This window comes from Rosa chinensis, chromosome 2 (assembly GCF_002994745.2).
Source record: "Rosa chinensis cultivar Old Blush chromosome 2, RchiOBHm-V2, whole genome shotgun sequence".
In the NCBI taxonomy this organism is placed as follows: Eukaryota; Viridiplantae; Streptophyta; class Magnoliopsida; order Rosales; family Rosaceae; genus Rosa; species Rosa chinensis.
In genome coordinates this window covers 64,196,578-64,210,064 of record NC_037089.1, presented here as the reverse complement: position 1 = coordinate 64,210,064, position 13,487 = coordinate 64,196,578, and the positions used below count along the sequence as shown (strand labels likewise).

The following is a 13,487-nucleotide window of genomic DNA, read 5'->3' as shown; positions in this document are numbered from 1 at the left end:
ATGGATTATGACCTCTCAGCAGAGGGGATAGAGGACTTCCACTCGATATACAAGCGACTATCATCATATTTGGTGGAAAAAGAGGCTAACGATCGAATTGTGACCTTGGAGGTCGTCAATGAAGAGCTCTCTGATCACAAGCGAGAAGACGACTTAGACATTCAGCTGGCTCCGACAGCGCTGGACGATACACCTCCTAAGGTCAGAGATCCTACCGAAAAGATTAATTTGGGAACAATTGATGAGCCTATGGAAGTGGCTATCAGTGCTTATCTGGAGCCTAGCGAGAAACAGAGGCTCGCCGATTTGTTACTAGAGTTTAAAGATTGCTTTGCGAAGAAGTATAAAGATATGCCCGGCCTGTCACCAGAGTTGGTTTCCCATCAGCTACCAACGCTCCCTGACAAGAGGCCCGTGAAGCAAGAACCACGAAGAATGAATGCAGAAACTCAGGTGCTCGTCAAAGTGGAGGTCGAAAAAATGCATAAATCAGGCATTATCGAGGTTGCCAAATACAATCAGTGGCTGTCTAATATAGTGCCTGTTCACAAGAAGAATGGCAAGATGAGGGTCTGTGTGGACTATAGAGACCTTAATCTCGCTACACCCAAAGATGTTTACCCCATGCCGGTCGCGGACATGTTAGTAGACGCCGTCGTAGGACATGAATTGTTGCCCTTCATGGATGGCACTGCAGGATATCACCAGATTCCGGTTGCGGAGGAGGACATGCATAAAACCGCTTTTTGGTGTCCCGGATTCGGGGGCATTTTTGAATATGTGGTCATGCCTTTTGGACTGAAGAATGCTGGCGCAATATATCAAAGAGCCATGAACCTGATCTTCCATGATATCCTGGGGAAGATTCTAGAGGTTTACATCGATGATGTAGTTGTGAAATCTCGGAAAATAGGGGATCACATTGCAGATCTCAGGAAGGTATTCGAGCGGATGCGACGACACAAGCTTAAGATGAATCCCGCCAAATACGTTTTTGGGGTCCAAGCAGGAGATTTCCTAGGATTCATCGTCCATTAGCGAGGAATCGAAGTTCCTGAAGATAAGGGGAACGCAGTCATCAACGCCTCTCCTCCGCGAACAAAGAAGGAATTACAGCGTCTGTTGGGTAAGATCAATTTCCTGAGACGTTTCATCTCTAACTGGGCAGGTAAAATCCAGCCTTTCTCGCCATTGCTGAAGTTACAGGGGCAGAATGAGTTCGTTTGGGAGCCTAAACATCAAGAGGCTTTTGAGAGAATTAAGAACTACCTAGCGAGCCCACCAGTGCTTGTTCCGCCAAGGCCCGAATTTCCATTAAAGTTATATGTATCAGCTGCCGACGCTCCTATTGGCAGCTTGCTCGCTCAAGATGATGAAGGGGGTATTGAGCATGCTATATTCTACTTGAGCCGGACACTGACGGACTGCGAGACAAGATACACCCCTATGGAGAAGCTGTGTCTGACTTTGTATTTCTCAGCATGCAAGCTGCGACATTACATGTTATCCTTTACTACCTGCATCATCAGTCAAACTGACTTGGTCAAATACGTGTTGTCACGGACTATTTTGCGAGGCCGTATTGGCAAGTGGGTACTGGCCCTTTCAGAGTTTTCGTTGCAATATGTACCTCAAAAAGCTGTAAAGGGGCAGACCATCGCAGATTTTCTGGCACATCATCCTATGTTGGATCTACCAGCAACGAAGGAGTTGGAGATAGCATCCGCCACCGCGATGCGACTAGATTTGGCGCGTATCCCAGAGTACGTGGTATGGCACCAAGCCACAATCTCCTTGCAGCCCTGGGTGTTATTCTTTGACGGCACCAGAACAGAAACATTAGCAGGGGCAGGAATTGTTCTGGAGAACCCAGCGGGCGATCGTTTTTCTTATTCCTTCCAACTGGAGTTTAAATGTACAACGAGGCTCTTATTATCGGGCTTGAAGTTTTGTTGGAACTAGGAGTGAGGGATGTTCAGGTCCGCGGCGATTCTCAGCTTGTGATAAATCAGCTTCAAGAAAAGTACAGATGTGTCAGCTGGTTGCTCGTGCCATATTTGAATCGCACCATCGAGCTTCTGGATCAATTTGATGACGCCGATTTGGAATATATTCCTCGCGAGCGCAATTTCGCGGCCATTGAGCTCGCTCAACTGGCCACAATAATTACATTGAAGTATGGGGTTCGCGAGCGTATTTTGAAAGTCGAGCGTCGCACATTACCTTCATGGCTCGCGAGGCCTGATCCCCTTGACGAGCCCGTGGTCACAGTGCTCGAACCTATTGATGTTGATTGGCGCATCCTGCTGATCGATTACCTCAAGCGACCAGACCCCACAGCCGACAAGAAAATGCGCTTTCTCGCCTTGAATTACTTCCTCAAGGGTGATGAGCTGCGACAACGTGGGGAAGATGACATAGACTTCCGGTGCGTCTATGGCCGCGAAGCAAAACGGTTAATGAGTGAAGCGCACACAGGGATATGTAGAGCTCATCAGGAGGGACCTAAGATGCGATGGCTCATTAGGCGACACGGTTATTATTGGCCCAGCATTTTAAAGGATTGCATCGCTTTCGCCAAAGGATGTGAAGACTGTCAAGCGCATGGTCCGGTCCAGCATGTCCCCAACATTCCCATGCAACCTATCATTAAGCCTTGGCCGGCGCGCGGCTGGGCATTGGACCTGATTGGGATGATCCACCCTCATTCTTCTCTCCAACACAAATTCATCATCGTGGCTACTGACTTCTTCACCAAGTGGGTTGAAGCTGAGCCTTTAAAGGAGGCCTCTGGTAACACCATCCGCCAGTTCATTTTTCGTAACATTCTCTACAGGTTTGGGATCCCGGAGGTGCTCGTTTCAGACCGGGGGGCAGAGTTTATGGGAGGTCCCGTCGAGCAGCTTGTCAACGATTTTGGCATCCAGTTCCTCCACAGCACTCCGTATTATGCTCAGTCCAATGGTCAAGCGGAGGCCAGTAACAAGATTATTATTACCCTGCTAAAAAAGATGCTGGTGGAAAACCATCGACAGTGGCACGATACTTTGTATGAGACACTCTGGGCTTATCGTACGTACATCCAAGCAGAATCCCACCGCTACGACACCGTATGCACTTTTGTTTGGTCACGATGCTATTCTACCCTTGGAAATCAACGTACACTCTCTACGCGTACAAGACCAACATCATTTGATCGGTGAAGATTACGTTCAGGCAATGTGGCAGGAACACGAAGATTTGAGTGAGCAGCGCTTAGCGGCTTTGGATAACTTGGTAATGGAGAAACAGCGTATCGCCCGCGCCTACGATAAGAGGACGCGTGGTCGTAGTTATAAAGAAGGAGAACTTGTATGGAAAGCTTTTCTACCCCTTGGCGAGAAGTTAACCGGCTGCGGTAAGTGGACTCCGCGACGGGAGGGACCCTTTGTCGTTCACCGTATCTTAGAACGCGGAGCTTTTCACCTCAGAGACGTCGATCACAACCCAATCAATGAACGTTTTTTGAAGAAATACTACCCTAGTGTTTGGGAGTTTGAGGATCCACCTTATCAACCTTCTTCCTAGACTGAGGGGCAACCATAATCTTCATCGGTTCACCTCACCTCTCAGTATCCTTTCAGGCCTTTTTCGTGTGGCCTTCGACCCATGTATCTGCTTCACCAATGAACATTGGGGGGCAACTCTCTATATTATTCAAGCCTTAGTTGAGGCCATAGTTACCTAAGCCTATGCATGAGGCTTTATTTTTGTATTCATCGGATTTTAAGCTTATATTCATACTTGTCTATCCTTGACAAATTGTGTTAAGAATGTATACAAGGGCCTATACATGAGGCCTTATTATTATACATGAGACCATTTTTTGGCAATTTTTTGCATTATGCTCAAAGAAACATTCATTCATAAAGTGGCTTTGCGGCCAAAGGCATACAAAAACAGATCAACACGGTTACATTTGCGATTATAAGGCCAAATGTGGCATTGGAAAACATTCTGAAGAAACACAAATTTTAAAGGTTGTTGAATCTGGTTGCGGCAAGAGGATCTGCGCAGTACAGCTGGCACTCTTCCTCTCTCCACCCAGATCCTCCTCCGAACTGAGTCGCCGCTGCTATTGTCTGTACCGGAGAAAGCGGGAAGGGAATAATCCATCATACCCTTCCCAGGAGGTTATCCTCCGGGTTGGAGATGGTATCCAGAGCGAGCGTGACTCACAACCACATCTACCTCCTGGGGAAAAACAGAAGCCTCGTAGTCGGGCCCCAGAGGTAGACCGCGGAGGAAGAAAGGTAGGCCTCAAAGTGGTCTTCTGCCTCTCCGCCTCCTGCTCCACGCGGACAATCGGAGGAGACAGACTCCTCAAAATGTGGTCCTGCTGCGTTAGGAGCATGACGTGTTCTTCGGTTTAACTGAGACTGGCGAGTTCATCCAGAGTCCCAAAAACCAAAGACATGCCACTGGACTTGAGATTAGGCCATGAGGCCTACCCAGGTTTTGAGATTAAGCCATGAAGCCTATGGATTTGTGGCGAAGGGTGAAATCATGGGAGGAAGATTTTAGAAACTGAAGGAACAATAGCAAGGCTCGTGAAGTTATCTCTGGAGAAGACATGGTTGCTTGGCTTCATGATTTCCCTAAGTACAGGTATTTATAGCTCCTGTGGCAGTCATTTCAAACGCGTGATGGGCAGTTGAAGTACTTTCAACGCCATCAAGAAGAGAATCAATGGAATTGAATGCTAGAATCTCAGAAGTGAAGGAAGTTGAAAACGCGTGGGAAGTGGAGCAGTCTTCGAGGAGATAACCGCCCAATTCGGGATTATCTTTTCGACAGTTTCGATATCAATAAAGAGGTAATAAATTACCTAAGTTTAAAATAGTATTTGGGCCAAATAAAGTGGGTTGAATATTAAATTCTAATTATAGTATTGTTCATACAAAGCAAAACGGGCCTAGCATAAGAGGCCTAAAGTTTTCAGCCCGCATGGGTCAAGCGAAATAGGTGTTCATCCAAACGAAAACTAGTGTCGACAGCAGCTCGTTCTGCTTGTCGGGCTGCTTCGCGAGCCCAAGCTAAATTTTGAGACATTGCTTCAAATGCCACTAGGGGCTACTCTAACAAGGGCTCTTCATGTTCGAGTTGGGCCATCACGGTGGTTAATTGGGCTTGAAGTTCCTGGATTTGGGTCAGGAGGTGATTCTGCGTAATTCGCAAGTCTCTGAAGAGGATAACCCTATCTCCCAGGAAGTCGCGAGAAGCATCTGTCTGTTACACGAGGCCTCGATAGTGGGCCTAAGCTTGCCTGGCTTGTGTAGTTGCGGCTGTTCTTTCATTAATCCGCTCAGGAAGGTTTTGTAGCAGCTTGTATATCTCGGTGAACTCAGCCTCAGTGATGGTTCGCTCGCTGTGAAGAACCATCGAATATTCCTGAGCTCTGGCAGACGCGCCCGGTAGTAAGATGTCGGGGCTCAGGAGTCTTTGAGCCCATCCCTCGCTTCATCTATAGCCCCTGGGGGGGCCAATTCGAGTACGCGAGCGAGCCTTTCCAGTCTGGAAGGAGGCTCAAGCGGTGGAGCATCAGCAGCCGCAACGTGGGCCTCCTGAGGCTCTATAATAGGGGTCGCTTCCGGCTCTGGTTCCGCATTTACCCCTGCTCCCACTTCAAGAGCATGGGGGGCAGGTTATTGAATCACCATATCCTCACCAACTAGTTCAGCAGGATCAGCGACAGGTACCTCTGCATCAATAGCTGCTCCCTCAGCAGGACTAGGACTCAGTGGTTAAGGAAGAATTATCAGAATGCACCGAGATAAACAAGGACTAAGGCATTTTGCTTTGGAGCGAATGTACCTCTATGGCCGGAGGCTCGTACAGGATTGTTGTCGGTGCAGACTCTTGAGGTGCCTCATCAGGAATTGAATCAGGTGCTATTTGTGCTAAGGGTTGTGCAGCAATCGGTTCCTCAGGCGATACGTCTGAAGGGGCTGTTCCTTCTTCCAATTCGGGCGAGCTGTCGTCTATAATCTGCACCGGAATGGGGGCCACTGGTGTATCGCTCGCAGTATTGGCGGGAGTTGGAAGATTACCAGAATCCGTGGGCGCTTGGGCCTGCGAGGCAGATGTCCCCTCACCAGCAGCCGAAGAGCCTTCCCCAGCATGTCCGGAGGACAGGCGACGAACATGCGAGCGAAACAGTTATAGGAATTGGGCTAAAAGGCGAATAATTTTTAGTGTGAGTTTCCTGTCTCTTACCAGTCGATCAGCGATGGGTTCATCCTCTTACCATGGGTCAGTACGAGGGTCCGAGAGGCTGCGCTTGCGGGCCAAAGCAGCGGCAACCTGCCAGAATCAAAGAGTTAAACTTAACTCATAGAGAAGACACAATCCTGAGAATAGAAGGGTGATTACGGTTTGCGGATTGTCTTTATCAGAAGATGAATCTTCAACGTCGGACTCCACGATCACCGTCTTCTGCTTCCCAGGCTGGCTAGCTGCCGGGGAAGCACGGGTTGTGCGACTGCCAGAACGTGGCGCATTTCCCTGATGCAGTGAGGGGTGAGTGAAAAGAAAGTAATGAAGAAAGACACAGAAGAAAGAATCAAGATACTTACCTCTAGAGGGGGTTTGCGGATTACGATTCCAGCTTGAGCTTGGCGAGGGGCTCGCGTCGATTGTGTTGCTGTAAGAGGCTGGGATCATGTAGCGTCCTCGGAGAAGTGAGCGAGCATTTCAACATCGGCAGGATAAGGGTTTTCTAATTCTCCAAAGATGTCTGCAAAGAGCTCGTCATCCCTCTGAGCCCAGCAATTGACGGAGACCTCCTTCCACCAGTCTTCATATCCTTCTTCAGTCCCATCCACGGCATCAATAACCCTAGCCCAGTCAGGAAGATCAACAAGCGCGAGCATACTTTGTGCCTGCACAGGCCCGAGAGGGGGCCCGAATCTGCGCCAAGAAGTGTTGTAGTTCCAGGCGTCATTCAGGGGAAACAGCACCAATTGGACGAGGTCGAATTGGTGAGCAAAGTGGTTAGGAGCATAAAGCTCGTAGCTGAGTTCCTCGACACTGATCCTGATGTCTGAGCAGGAGATCGCGCGGCGAAAAGCCAAGCACGCGCGATCACTGTAGCGAGGATCTCCAGGAAGGAAGCCATATTCAAGTAAAGGTGGGAATCTTCTATCCAAAATTATATCGCAGTATGGCATCTCATCTAGGAGGTACAGATAAGAAAAGCACTCGGAGTAAGGAGGGGATGAGTACCTTCCCTCCTCGCGGCTGAACCACCGACCCAAGAGTTGGTCGGCCGGCGGAAGTAGCGGGATGTCATCGCGACGGAAGAATGGAAAGTAGGTTTGGATCCAGAAATCCAGAATCCAAAAGGGGCCAGACATGCTAGTCTCGAATGGGTGCATTGTGGCTTGATATAACATGCGGTAGAGGGATCCTAGTACCGGTTGCCCGAGCCCGACGTTGCGGTCGTTGTAGAGGGCCGTCGCTAGAAAAGTCCAAGTACCAGTGGGCTTGCAAGAAGAGGTGCAGAAGATAAATTTGCAAAGCCAGTACTCCAGGAAAGCGATTCCGCCAGTCGCGTTGTGTTCCCGGCTATAATACGCCAACCATCGCGGGTAGGCGCCACTGTGGGCGCTGCGACCGTGCTGGGCCATGGTTGAGGTGAAGTTGACAGAATCGAATTGACCATGTCAATAGGGTTCACCATCAATGGGCAAGCCGGTGATGGCGAGAATATCTAGCAAGGTGATGCTCATTTGACCGAATCTAAAGTCAAATGTGTTGGTGGCGGTATTCCAGAAACAAAGAAAGGCCGCGAACGGCGAGCGATTGCCGCCACGCGGAAGATGGAAGCATAGATCAATAGTATGCGTGATACCTGCTGCATTCCCGCGAGCTAGATCTCGCGCCCGCGTTTTGCGATACCAAGAAGTCTATGCTGGGCTGATGGAGGACGGTCAATGCCCTATTTTGGCTCGATGGTTCTGGGCGCCCCAGCTACTAAAATCTCCAGGAGTCCTTCGGAGGACTGGAATGGGTCGACGGACGGGTAGGCCGTAGAGAGCGATAGCGTCGACCAGAATAGCATCTTTTGCCGCTGGCCCCAGTCCGGTTTGGTGGTCGGAGAATCGAAGGAGCAAGGGTCGATGGATGGTTGTTTGGAGAAGAAAGCGGGTACCGATGTTGGTTCCCCAAGTATGGGCGATTTTTTTGTTTAACTCTTCCTCTTGATCGATGACTATTTTCTTCGGGGGAGCCATTTCTGGGTTTCTGCGGAGGAGATATCGAAGAAATGGGTTTTTTTGGGTTTAAGAGACTGAAAGGGTTTCTGATGTGACCGATCTTATGCGGCCGTGGGTTTAAATAAGGGATTTTGTGAGGGAAACGATACGATAGAAAGGCGTTTTGCAAATAAAAAGATGCGACCTTCATTAATGACATCGTTTTGAGCAACCGACGCGTCGTTTTAGTCCCCTTCAATCAGTTACATCTTTGTGGGCATGATTTCGGGGCCTGGGGGGCAATGTTTGAGCCCAAAAGTATTTTTGGCAAGATCCTTTGGTGGGTTCAAGCCAGCGGGCCAATACCTGTGGCCCAAAAATAAAGCCTACTTGGGTTTGGGATATAGATTCACCCATTCCGTGATCCATAAGGAAAACGAAACCTTATTGGGATCGAGTAGCAGAGATTGAATAGGAAACTTCAATTAATAATCTTTCTAAGCAAGGAACAGTCGAAACCCTAAGGGTATAAATACAGGGTTAAGCGGCAAAGCTAAAGACCTCTCTCGAATCAATCAATCCCAGCGATTACAAAGCCTCCCCGGAGCAAACCTTCAGCCCTGTTGAGACCCGGCGACCGTACTCTCAGTCCTAGTCTCTCCGAGTCGACTGTTAGTGCTACTACAACAGATACTACTAGCGAAGCAAGGGTAACGCCCTCGCAACCCAGCGAAGCTAAAGATACGCTTTAACAAACCCCGTGCTTTCTCAAGACTTCCCAGTGATTGCTCTGCTCAACCTACAACGTTGAGTATCGATTTTGGTGACCGAAGAGATCACACCCAAAGTCCTTATCCGTAAGGCAAAAGTCCTTTCCCGAAAGGCTAGAGAAGAACCCTGTGGAGAGGTTGGTGCTCTCCTCGTCCACAGCGCTTGAACAAGAAGTCAGGTAAAGGGACTACCCCAACGACTGCACCCCGCGGTGCTGGCACGCCTGCGCAATCACAAGCTCAAAAGAGACAGTTTGCACACCAACTGATTTTGGAGCCAAACACATATGAAAGTGAGTCCATGCGTTTGTAGTTTTCAATCCTAACCTCTATAAGATCATAGATATGATGATCATATGTTCTCCGTAAGACAAGATTGTTGGACCGCTAGCTTCTTTTTATGAGAACCATAAACAAGTCAAAGCCACATTCTTCATTTTCTCCAAGAATTATGATTGAGCATAAAAATAAGTGAATTTATATCCGACATAAATACATTTTTTTATATTACATAATAACTAATTATTCAGGAGTCAAACTCAAAACCTGAAAGATTTATATCACTAAAATCAAATGATCATGAGCCAACATGAAAATACAATTCATTACCTCACCCATGTTTTCTATCATTTCTCAGTAATTCATCCTTATGGGGTTGATGAAAAAGATGAAAAAAGAATTTGTTTTAATAAAAACCTAAATTTGAGGGAAATCAAAAGTTACGATTCCCGAGATTGTAATCGGAAAATGACATGGTAAAAGAAGGAAACAAAAGGAAATAAGTAAATGAAAACTTCAATATTCTTCCATAATAGTCTTGTATTATATCTGACTAATTATATAAGATAGCCATAAAATCTAATAAGCCCGCACCATAATAATGACCCATAAATTAAACATGTAAAGAGTCTGGCCGATAAGACAAATGGATCCTAACATCAAACTTAATACGTTATAAGTAACGAATCCGTTATCCATTACAACAAAGGAAGATCGAGGTCCTATTGGCAATATTAGATCTAATCTCAAATTTAAATTTTTTCTTGCCAAAAAGAGAAGATTTCAAACTTAATATTCTCTACCGTTTTACAGAATCCCAACGGTCGTATAAATTTCCCTCTTTTAGTCGTGAGTTGTGAGATTTTCCCCCCACATAAATCTTTGCTCCCCTCACAAAGTTTCCACCTTCTCCCCTCCATTACGAATTGACCAAGTAACAAACCGTCAATGGCTTCTGTCACCCAGCAATCCAAACATCATCAATATCTTGAAAAGGGTGAAGATTTCTCAGAAAGCGGAGGATCCGACCCGGGATACGATTCCGATGATTCGGTTGAGGACCCGAGTTACAGCACTCTTGAAGAAATCCATACCCACTTCTCAAACCTCTCCATCGACAGTAAACCCAAGGCCCGGTGAGTGAAGTTGAACATCTTCTTTTTCTTTTTTTTGTTAATGGGTTCTTTAATTTATGACTCTGAGGATAATAATCTTTGATTTAAGACTTGGAATTGAATTGGGTATTGCTGCATTTGTAGTATGGTGGAGGTTCTTGATCTTGAATCAGACCTTGATGGGGAGGAGGTGGTTGTGCCTGAGCTTAATCAGAACGATGCTAAAAGCTATGAGCATGTCCAAAAGATGATTCAAGGTACGTGACCCCAAAAATGTTTACTTTTTAAATCAATGCATGCTAAGTTTTCTAAATTTTAAATAACCATTTTGAGCAAATTCACTAAGAGCAGACAAGCTGCCATTGTGTATGCATATATATATGTGTTTATCCTTTATATCCCATTAATAACAGCAAAATGATGGGAAAAATGGTCATGTTCAGTTTTTATGATGTACTGATGAAATTTCTGTCTGTCATTGTTTGGTGGCAGACGAACAGATTGGTAAACTGAAAGTGGAGCAATGTAAGCTCTACTTGAGGAAAAATGGGTTGAGACTGACTGGCAATAAGGACACGCTCATTCAGCGGATTAAGGAGCATCTAGAGTAACTTCATTCACTTTACTATCCTTTTGGAGATATGATATTGTTCCCCTCAAATTTTTTATCGAGTTTGTTTATGTTGTTCAGGATTTTGAATGGTGGAGGTGAGAAGAAGTACCCTGCATCTAGCTTTGTTTTGAATTGCAAAGGTATGCTTGCTAATTGCACATTATCATATTGGTCGAATTGCTAAGTTCCGAAAACAAATGATTGTTTCCCTACCTCATAAACCCCTCTTTATAGAAGCATTTTATGCCGCAAGTTTTCTTCACTAAGATTGTGTTGTTCTTAATTGCTTTTTATTCCTCTTATATGTGGCCTTATGCAGGTGATGCATGCACCGGCGATGTTGTCATGTTTGAACAAAATGTTTATGAAATGTAAGGCCTTATTTTTTGGCGTATTCTTTGTTTCTTTTGTTAGTTGAAGATATGACTAAGTGGAAATTGTTAGGTATATGATTAAGAATAGTCCTTCATCTAAGTTTTATGTACACAACCATGTATTCTGTGCATGATATCTTGTGGCATTCAATGTATTTGCTGAAACGATCCGAAAAATGGTCACTTTGTGATTCTCCCTGAGATGAGAAATTACTATGAATCTGATGATCACCAGCTCTGCACAGGATATTGATATTTCCATTCGTAATGTTTATTGTTGCAGGTTTGACATAGCATCCAGGAGTGGAAGAGGCCCTCCATGTGGCACAAGGATTGTCACAGGCCGGATTGTGAAAGAAAGCTATGGTGCTGCCAAACAGCAGCACACATTTACAGTAAGTCAAAGAATCTAATGGTTTTATTCAAAGAAAAAAAAGGAAGAAGACTGCACATGCATTCCCAATTATTTTAGATCGAATTAAAGAACAGACATTATTAGTGGGAGTACATTAAAGTTTTCATTCTTCATTGCTATTCTGATCAGATTGAAGTACTCTGGAGCAAGGGGGTGAAACCACTCCCTCCACTTCATCCCCTCCTAATCAAGGGTCGGAATCTTTACCGGTTGAAAACCTTAAGACAGGTCTGCTCAAGTAATTTCCATTCCTTTGTCACCATGTAATTTCCATTCCGGTTGAAACCATTATCAGGTCAGCTTAAATATTGTTTTCCACTTTAGAGGTGGGAAGATGACGGGGAGAGGCAGAAAGCTTTGATGGAAAAGCACTCAAGGGGATCTCTTGCTAGGTCTGACAGAGAAGCACGGGTACAAAAGAAGGAAATGAGAGAAACTCTGAAGACAAATAGGTACTGGATAAGATTGCAAGTTACACTAGTTTTTTACATCTATCAGATCTGTCAATTTTCCTAGTATCCTTCTGTTAGCCTTGTCGTCATTACAAGCTTAAGTTCTCTGTTCAGGATTTCAAGAAAGGAGCAAAAAAACAATCAGTCTCAGTTGAACTCAGCCTCTACTTTTAAATCATCTGTTCAACCTCATCAATCTTGTCCACTTGTTTATCCCGCAATGCTTCATCAATCATTTGGTCCAGGAAATACAAAAATGGGACCTCAGCAGCTGCGATTGTCTACTGATTCCACTAAAGCAGCAGCTCAAACTCACCATTCACAGAAACCAGCAACTCAACCTCAAGATGCACAGTCAGGCTTATTGATTGTCGATTGTGGAAAAGTGACAACTCAACCTCAAATGAAAAATAATACAGTTATGCAAGATAGGCACTTCAATCAAGCTTCTCAGCACCTGAAGGTTAGCAATTATGACACAGTTATGAAATTGCATAGTTATAGTGAGTTTATGGGGTTACCACCACCACCAAAGAAGACTTATCAAAAACAGTCATTGACAAGCGTGAACCACTCTCTTCCGACTAGTCCACGACGACAAAAGCAGATGTGCCGTCATTATGCTCAGGGCAGATGTTATTATGGAGACAACTGCAAATTTTCCCATGAATTGAGAGAGTTACAGTGAAAGGAGGGAAGAGAGGTGGCCTTGTAAAGATGGAGAGAGCTCCCAATTTTTTCATGAAGTGAGGGAGAATTACAATGAAAGGAGGTTCTATAACCCAACTTTGTAATGCCCAAGTTAGGGGTCCAGAGACAAACATGGTGATTGAACATTGGTTCAATTTTGATGTTGTTTTGTTACTTTGTGACTTGTGAACAACTTTTGAATCAAGTCGATGGTGATCATTCTTTTTCTCTGATTTTTTCTTCTTGAATTCTTCTTTCTTAACTATTTTCTAATGACTATTGTTCATCTCTTCAACTGAAATCCTCCTGCATATATGTATATATGAGACATGATGTCATTTTGCGTTGTCATCACTATGAAATCATGATACTGTACCTTTCCCCATTGATAATGGCACAGTCTCAGTATGAGTCCAAGTGAACGGAGGTTCCTCTTCAAAGGGTTTTTATCATGGATGAGGTATAGATTTTTTTTAACCGGACAAACTACTATACCTATACTTTCAAAGTGTCAAAGTATGTGAACTCGAAAACACATATCAATT

At 45.3% G+C, this 13,487-nt stretch overlaps 2 protein-coding genes across 2 annotated transcripts; both read left to right on the top strand.

Moving 5' to 3' along the window:
- LOC121051315 lies at nt 1-4,412 on the top strand. The gene is made up of 7 exons (XM_040513537.1): nt 1-453; nt 553-939; nt 1,039-1,126; nt 1,169-1,770; nt 1,926-3,110; nt 3,229-3,397; nt 3,943-4,412. The coding sequence occupies exons 1-7, from the start codon at nt 1-3 to the stop codon at nt 4,410-4,412; spliced, it is 3,354 nt and encodes a 1,117-aa protein (XP_040369471.1).
- A 5,618-nt stretch (nt 4,413-10,030) lies between these two features.
- Nucleotides 10,031-13,180, top strand: LOC112189777 (zinc finger CCCH domain-containing protein 62). Its single transcript, XM_024329128.2, has 9 exons — nt 10,031-10,419; nt 10,543-10,655; nt 10,891-11,005; nt 11,090-11,151; nt 11,331-11,382; nt 11,669-11,780; nt 11,930-12,028; nt 12,125-12,252; nt 12,367-13,180. The coding sequence occupies exons 1-9, from the start codon at nt 10,232-10,234 to the stop codon at nt 12,938-12,940; spliced, it is 1,443 nt and encodes a 480-aa protein (XP_024184896.1). The 5' UTR covers nt 10,031-10,231; the 3' UTR covers nt 12,941-13,180.
- Nucleotides 13,181-13,487: the final 307 nt, after the last annotated feature.

Bases quoted from the DNA above. Each gene is read 5' to 3' on its own strand.
- LOC112189777 (XM_024329128.2), top strand. From the start codon at position 10,232: ATGGCTTCTGTCACCCAGCAATCCAAACATCATCAATATCTTGAAAAG. The intron at 10,420-10,542 runs GTGAGTGAAGTT...CTGCATTTGTAG, and splicing joins GACAGTAAACCCAAGGCCCG to TATGGTGGAGGTTCTTGATC. The intron at 10,656-10,890 runs GTACGTGACCCC...GTTTGGTGGCAG, and splicing joins TGTCCAAAAGATGATTCAAG to ACGAACAGATTGGTAAACTG.
- LOC121051315 (XM_040513537.1), top strand. From the start codon at position 1: ATGGATTATGACCTCTCAGCAGAGGGGATAGAGGACTTCCACTCGATA. The intron at 454-552 runs GTGCTCGTCAAA...CCTGTTCACAAG, and splicing joins GAATGAATGCAGAAACTCAG to AAGAATGGCAAGATGAGGGT. The intron at 940-1,038 runs GTATTCGAGCGG...ATCGTCCATTAG, and splicing joins ACATTGCAGATCTCAGGAAG to CGAGGAATCGAAGTTCCTGA.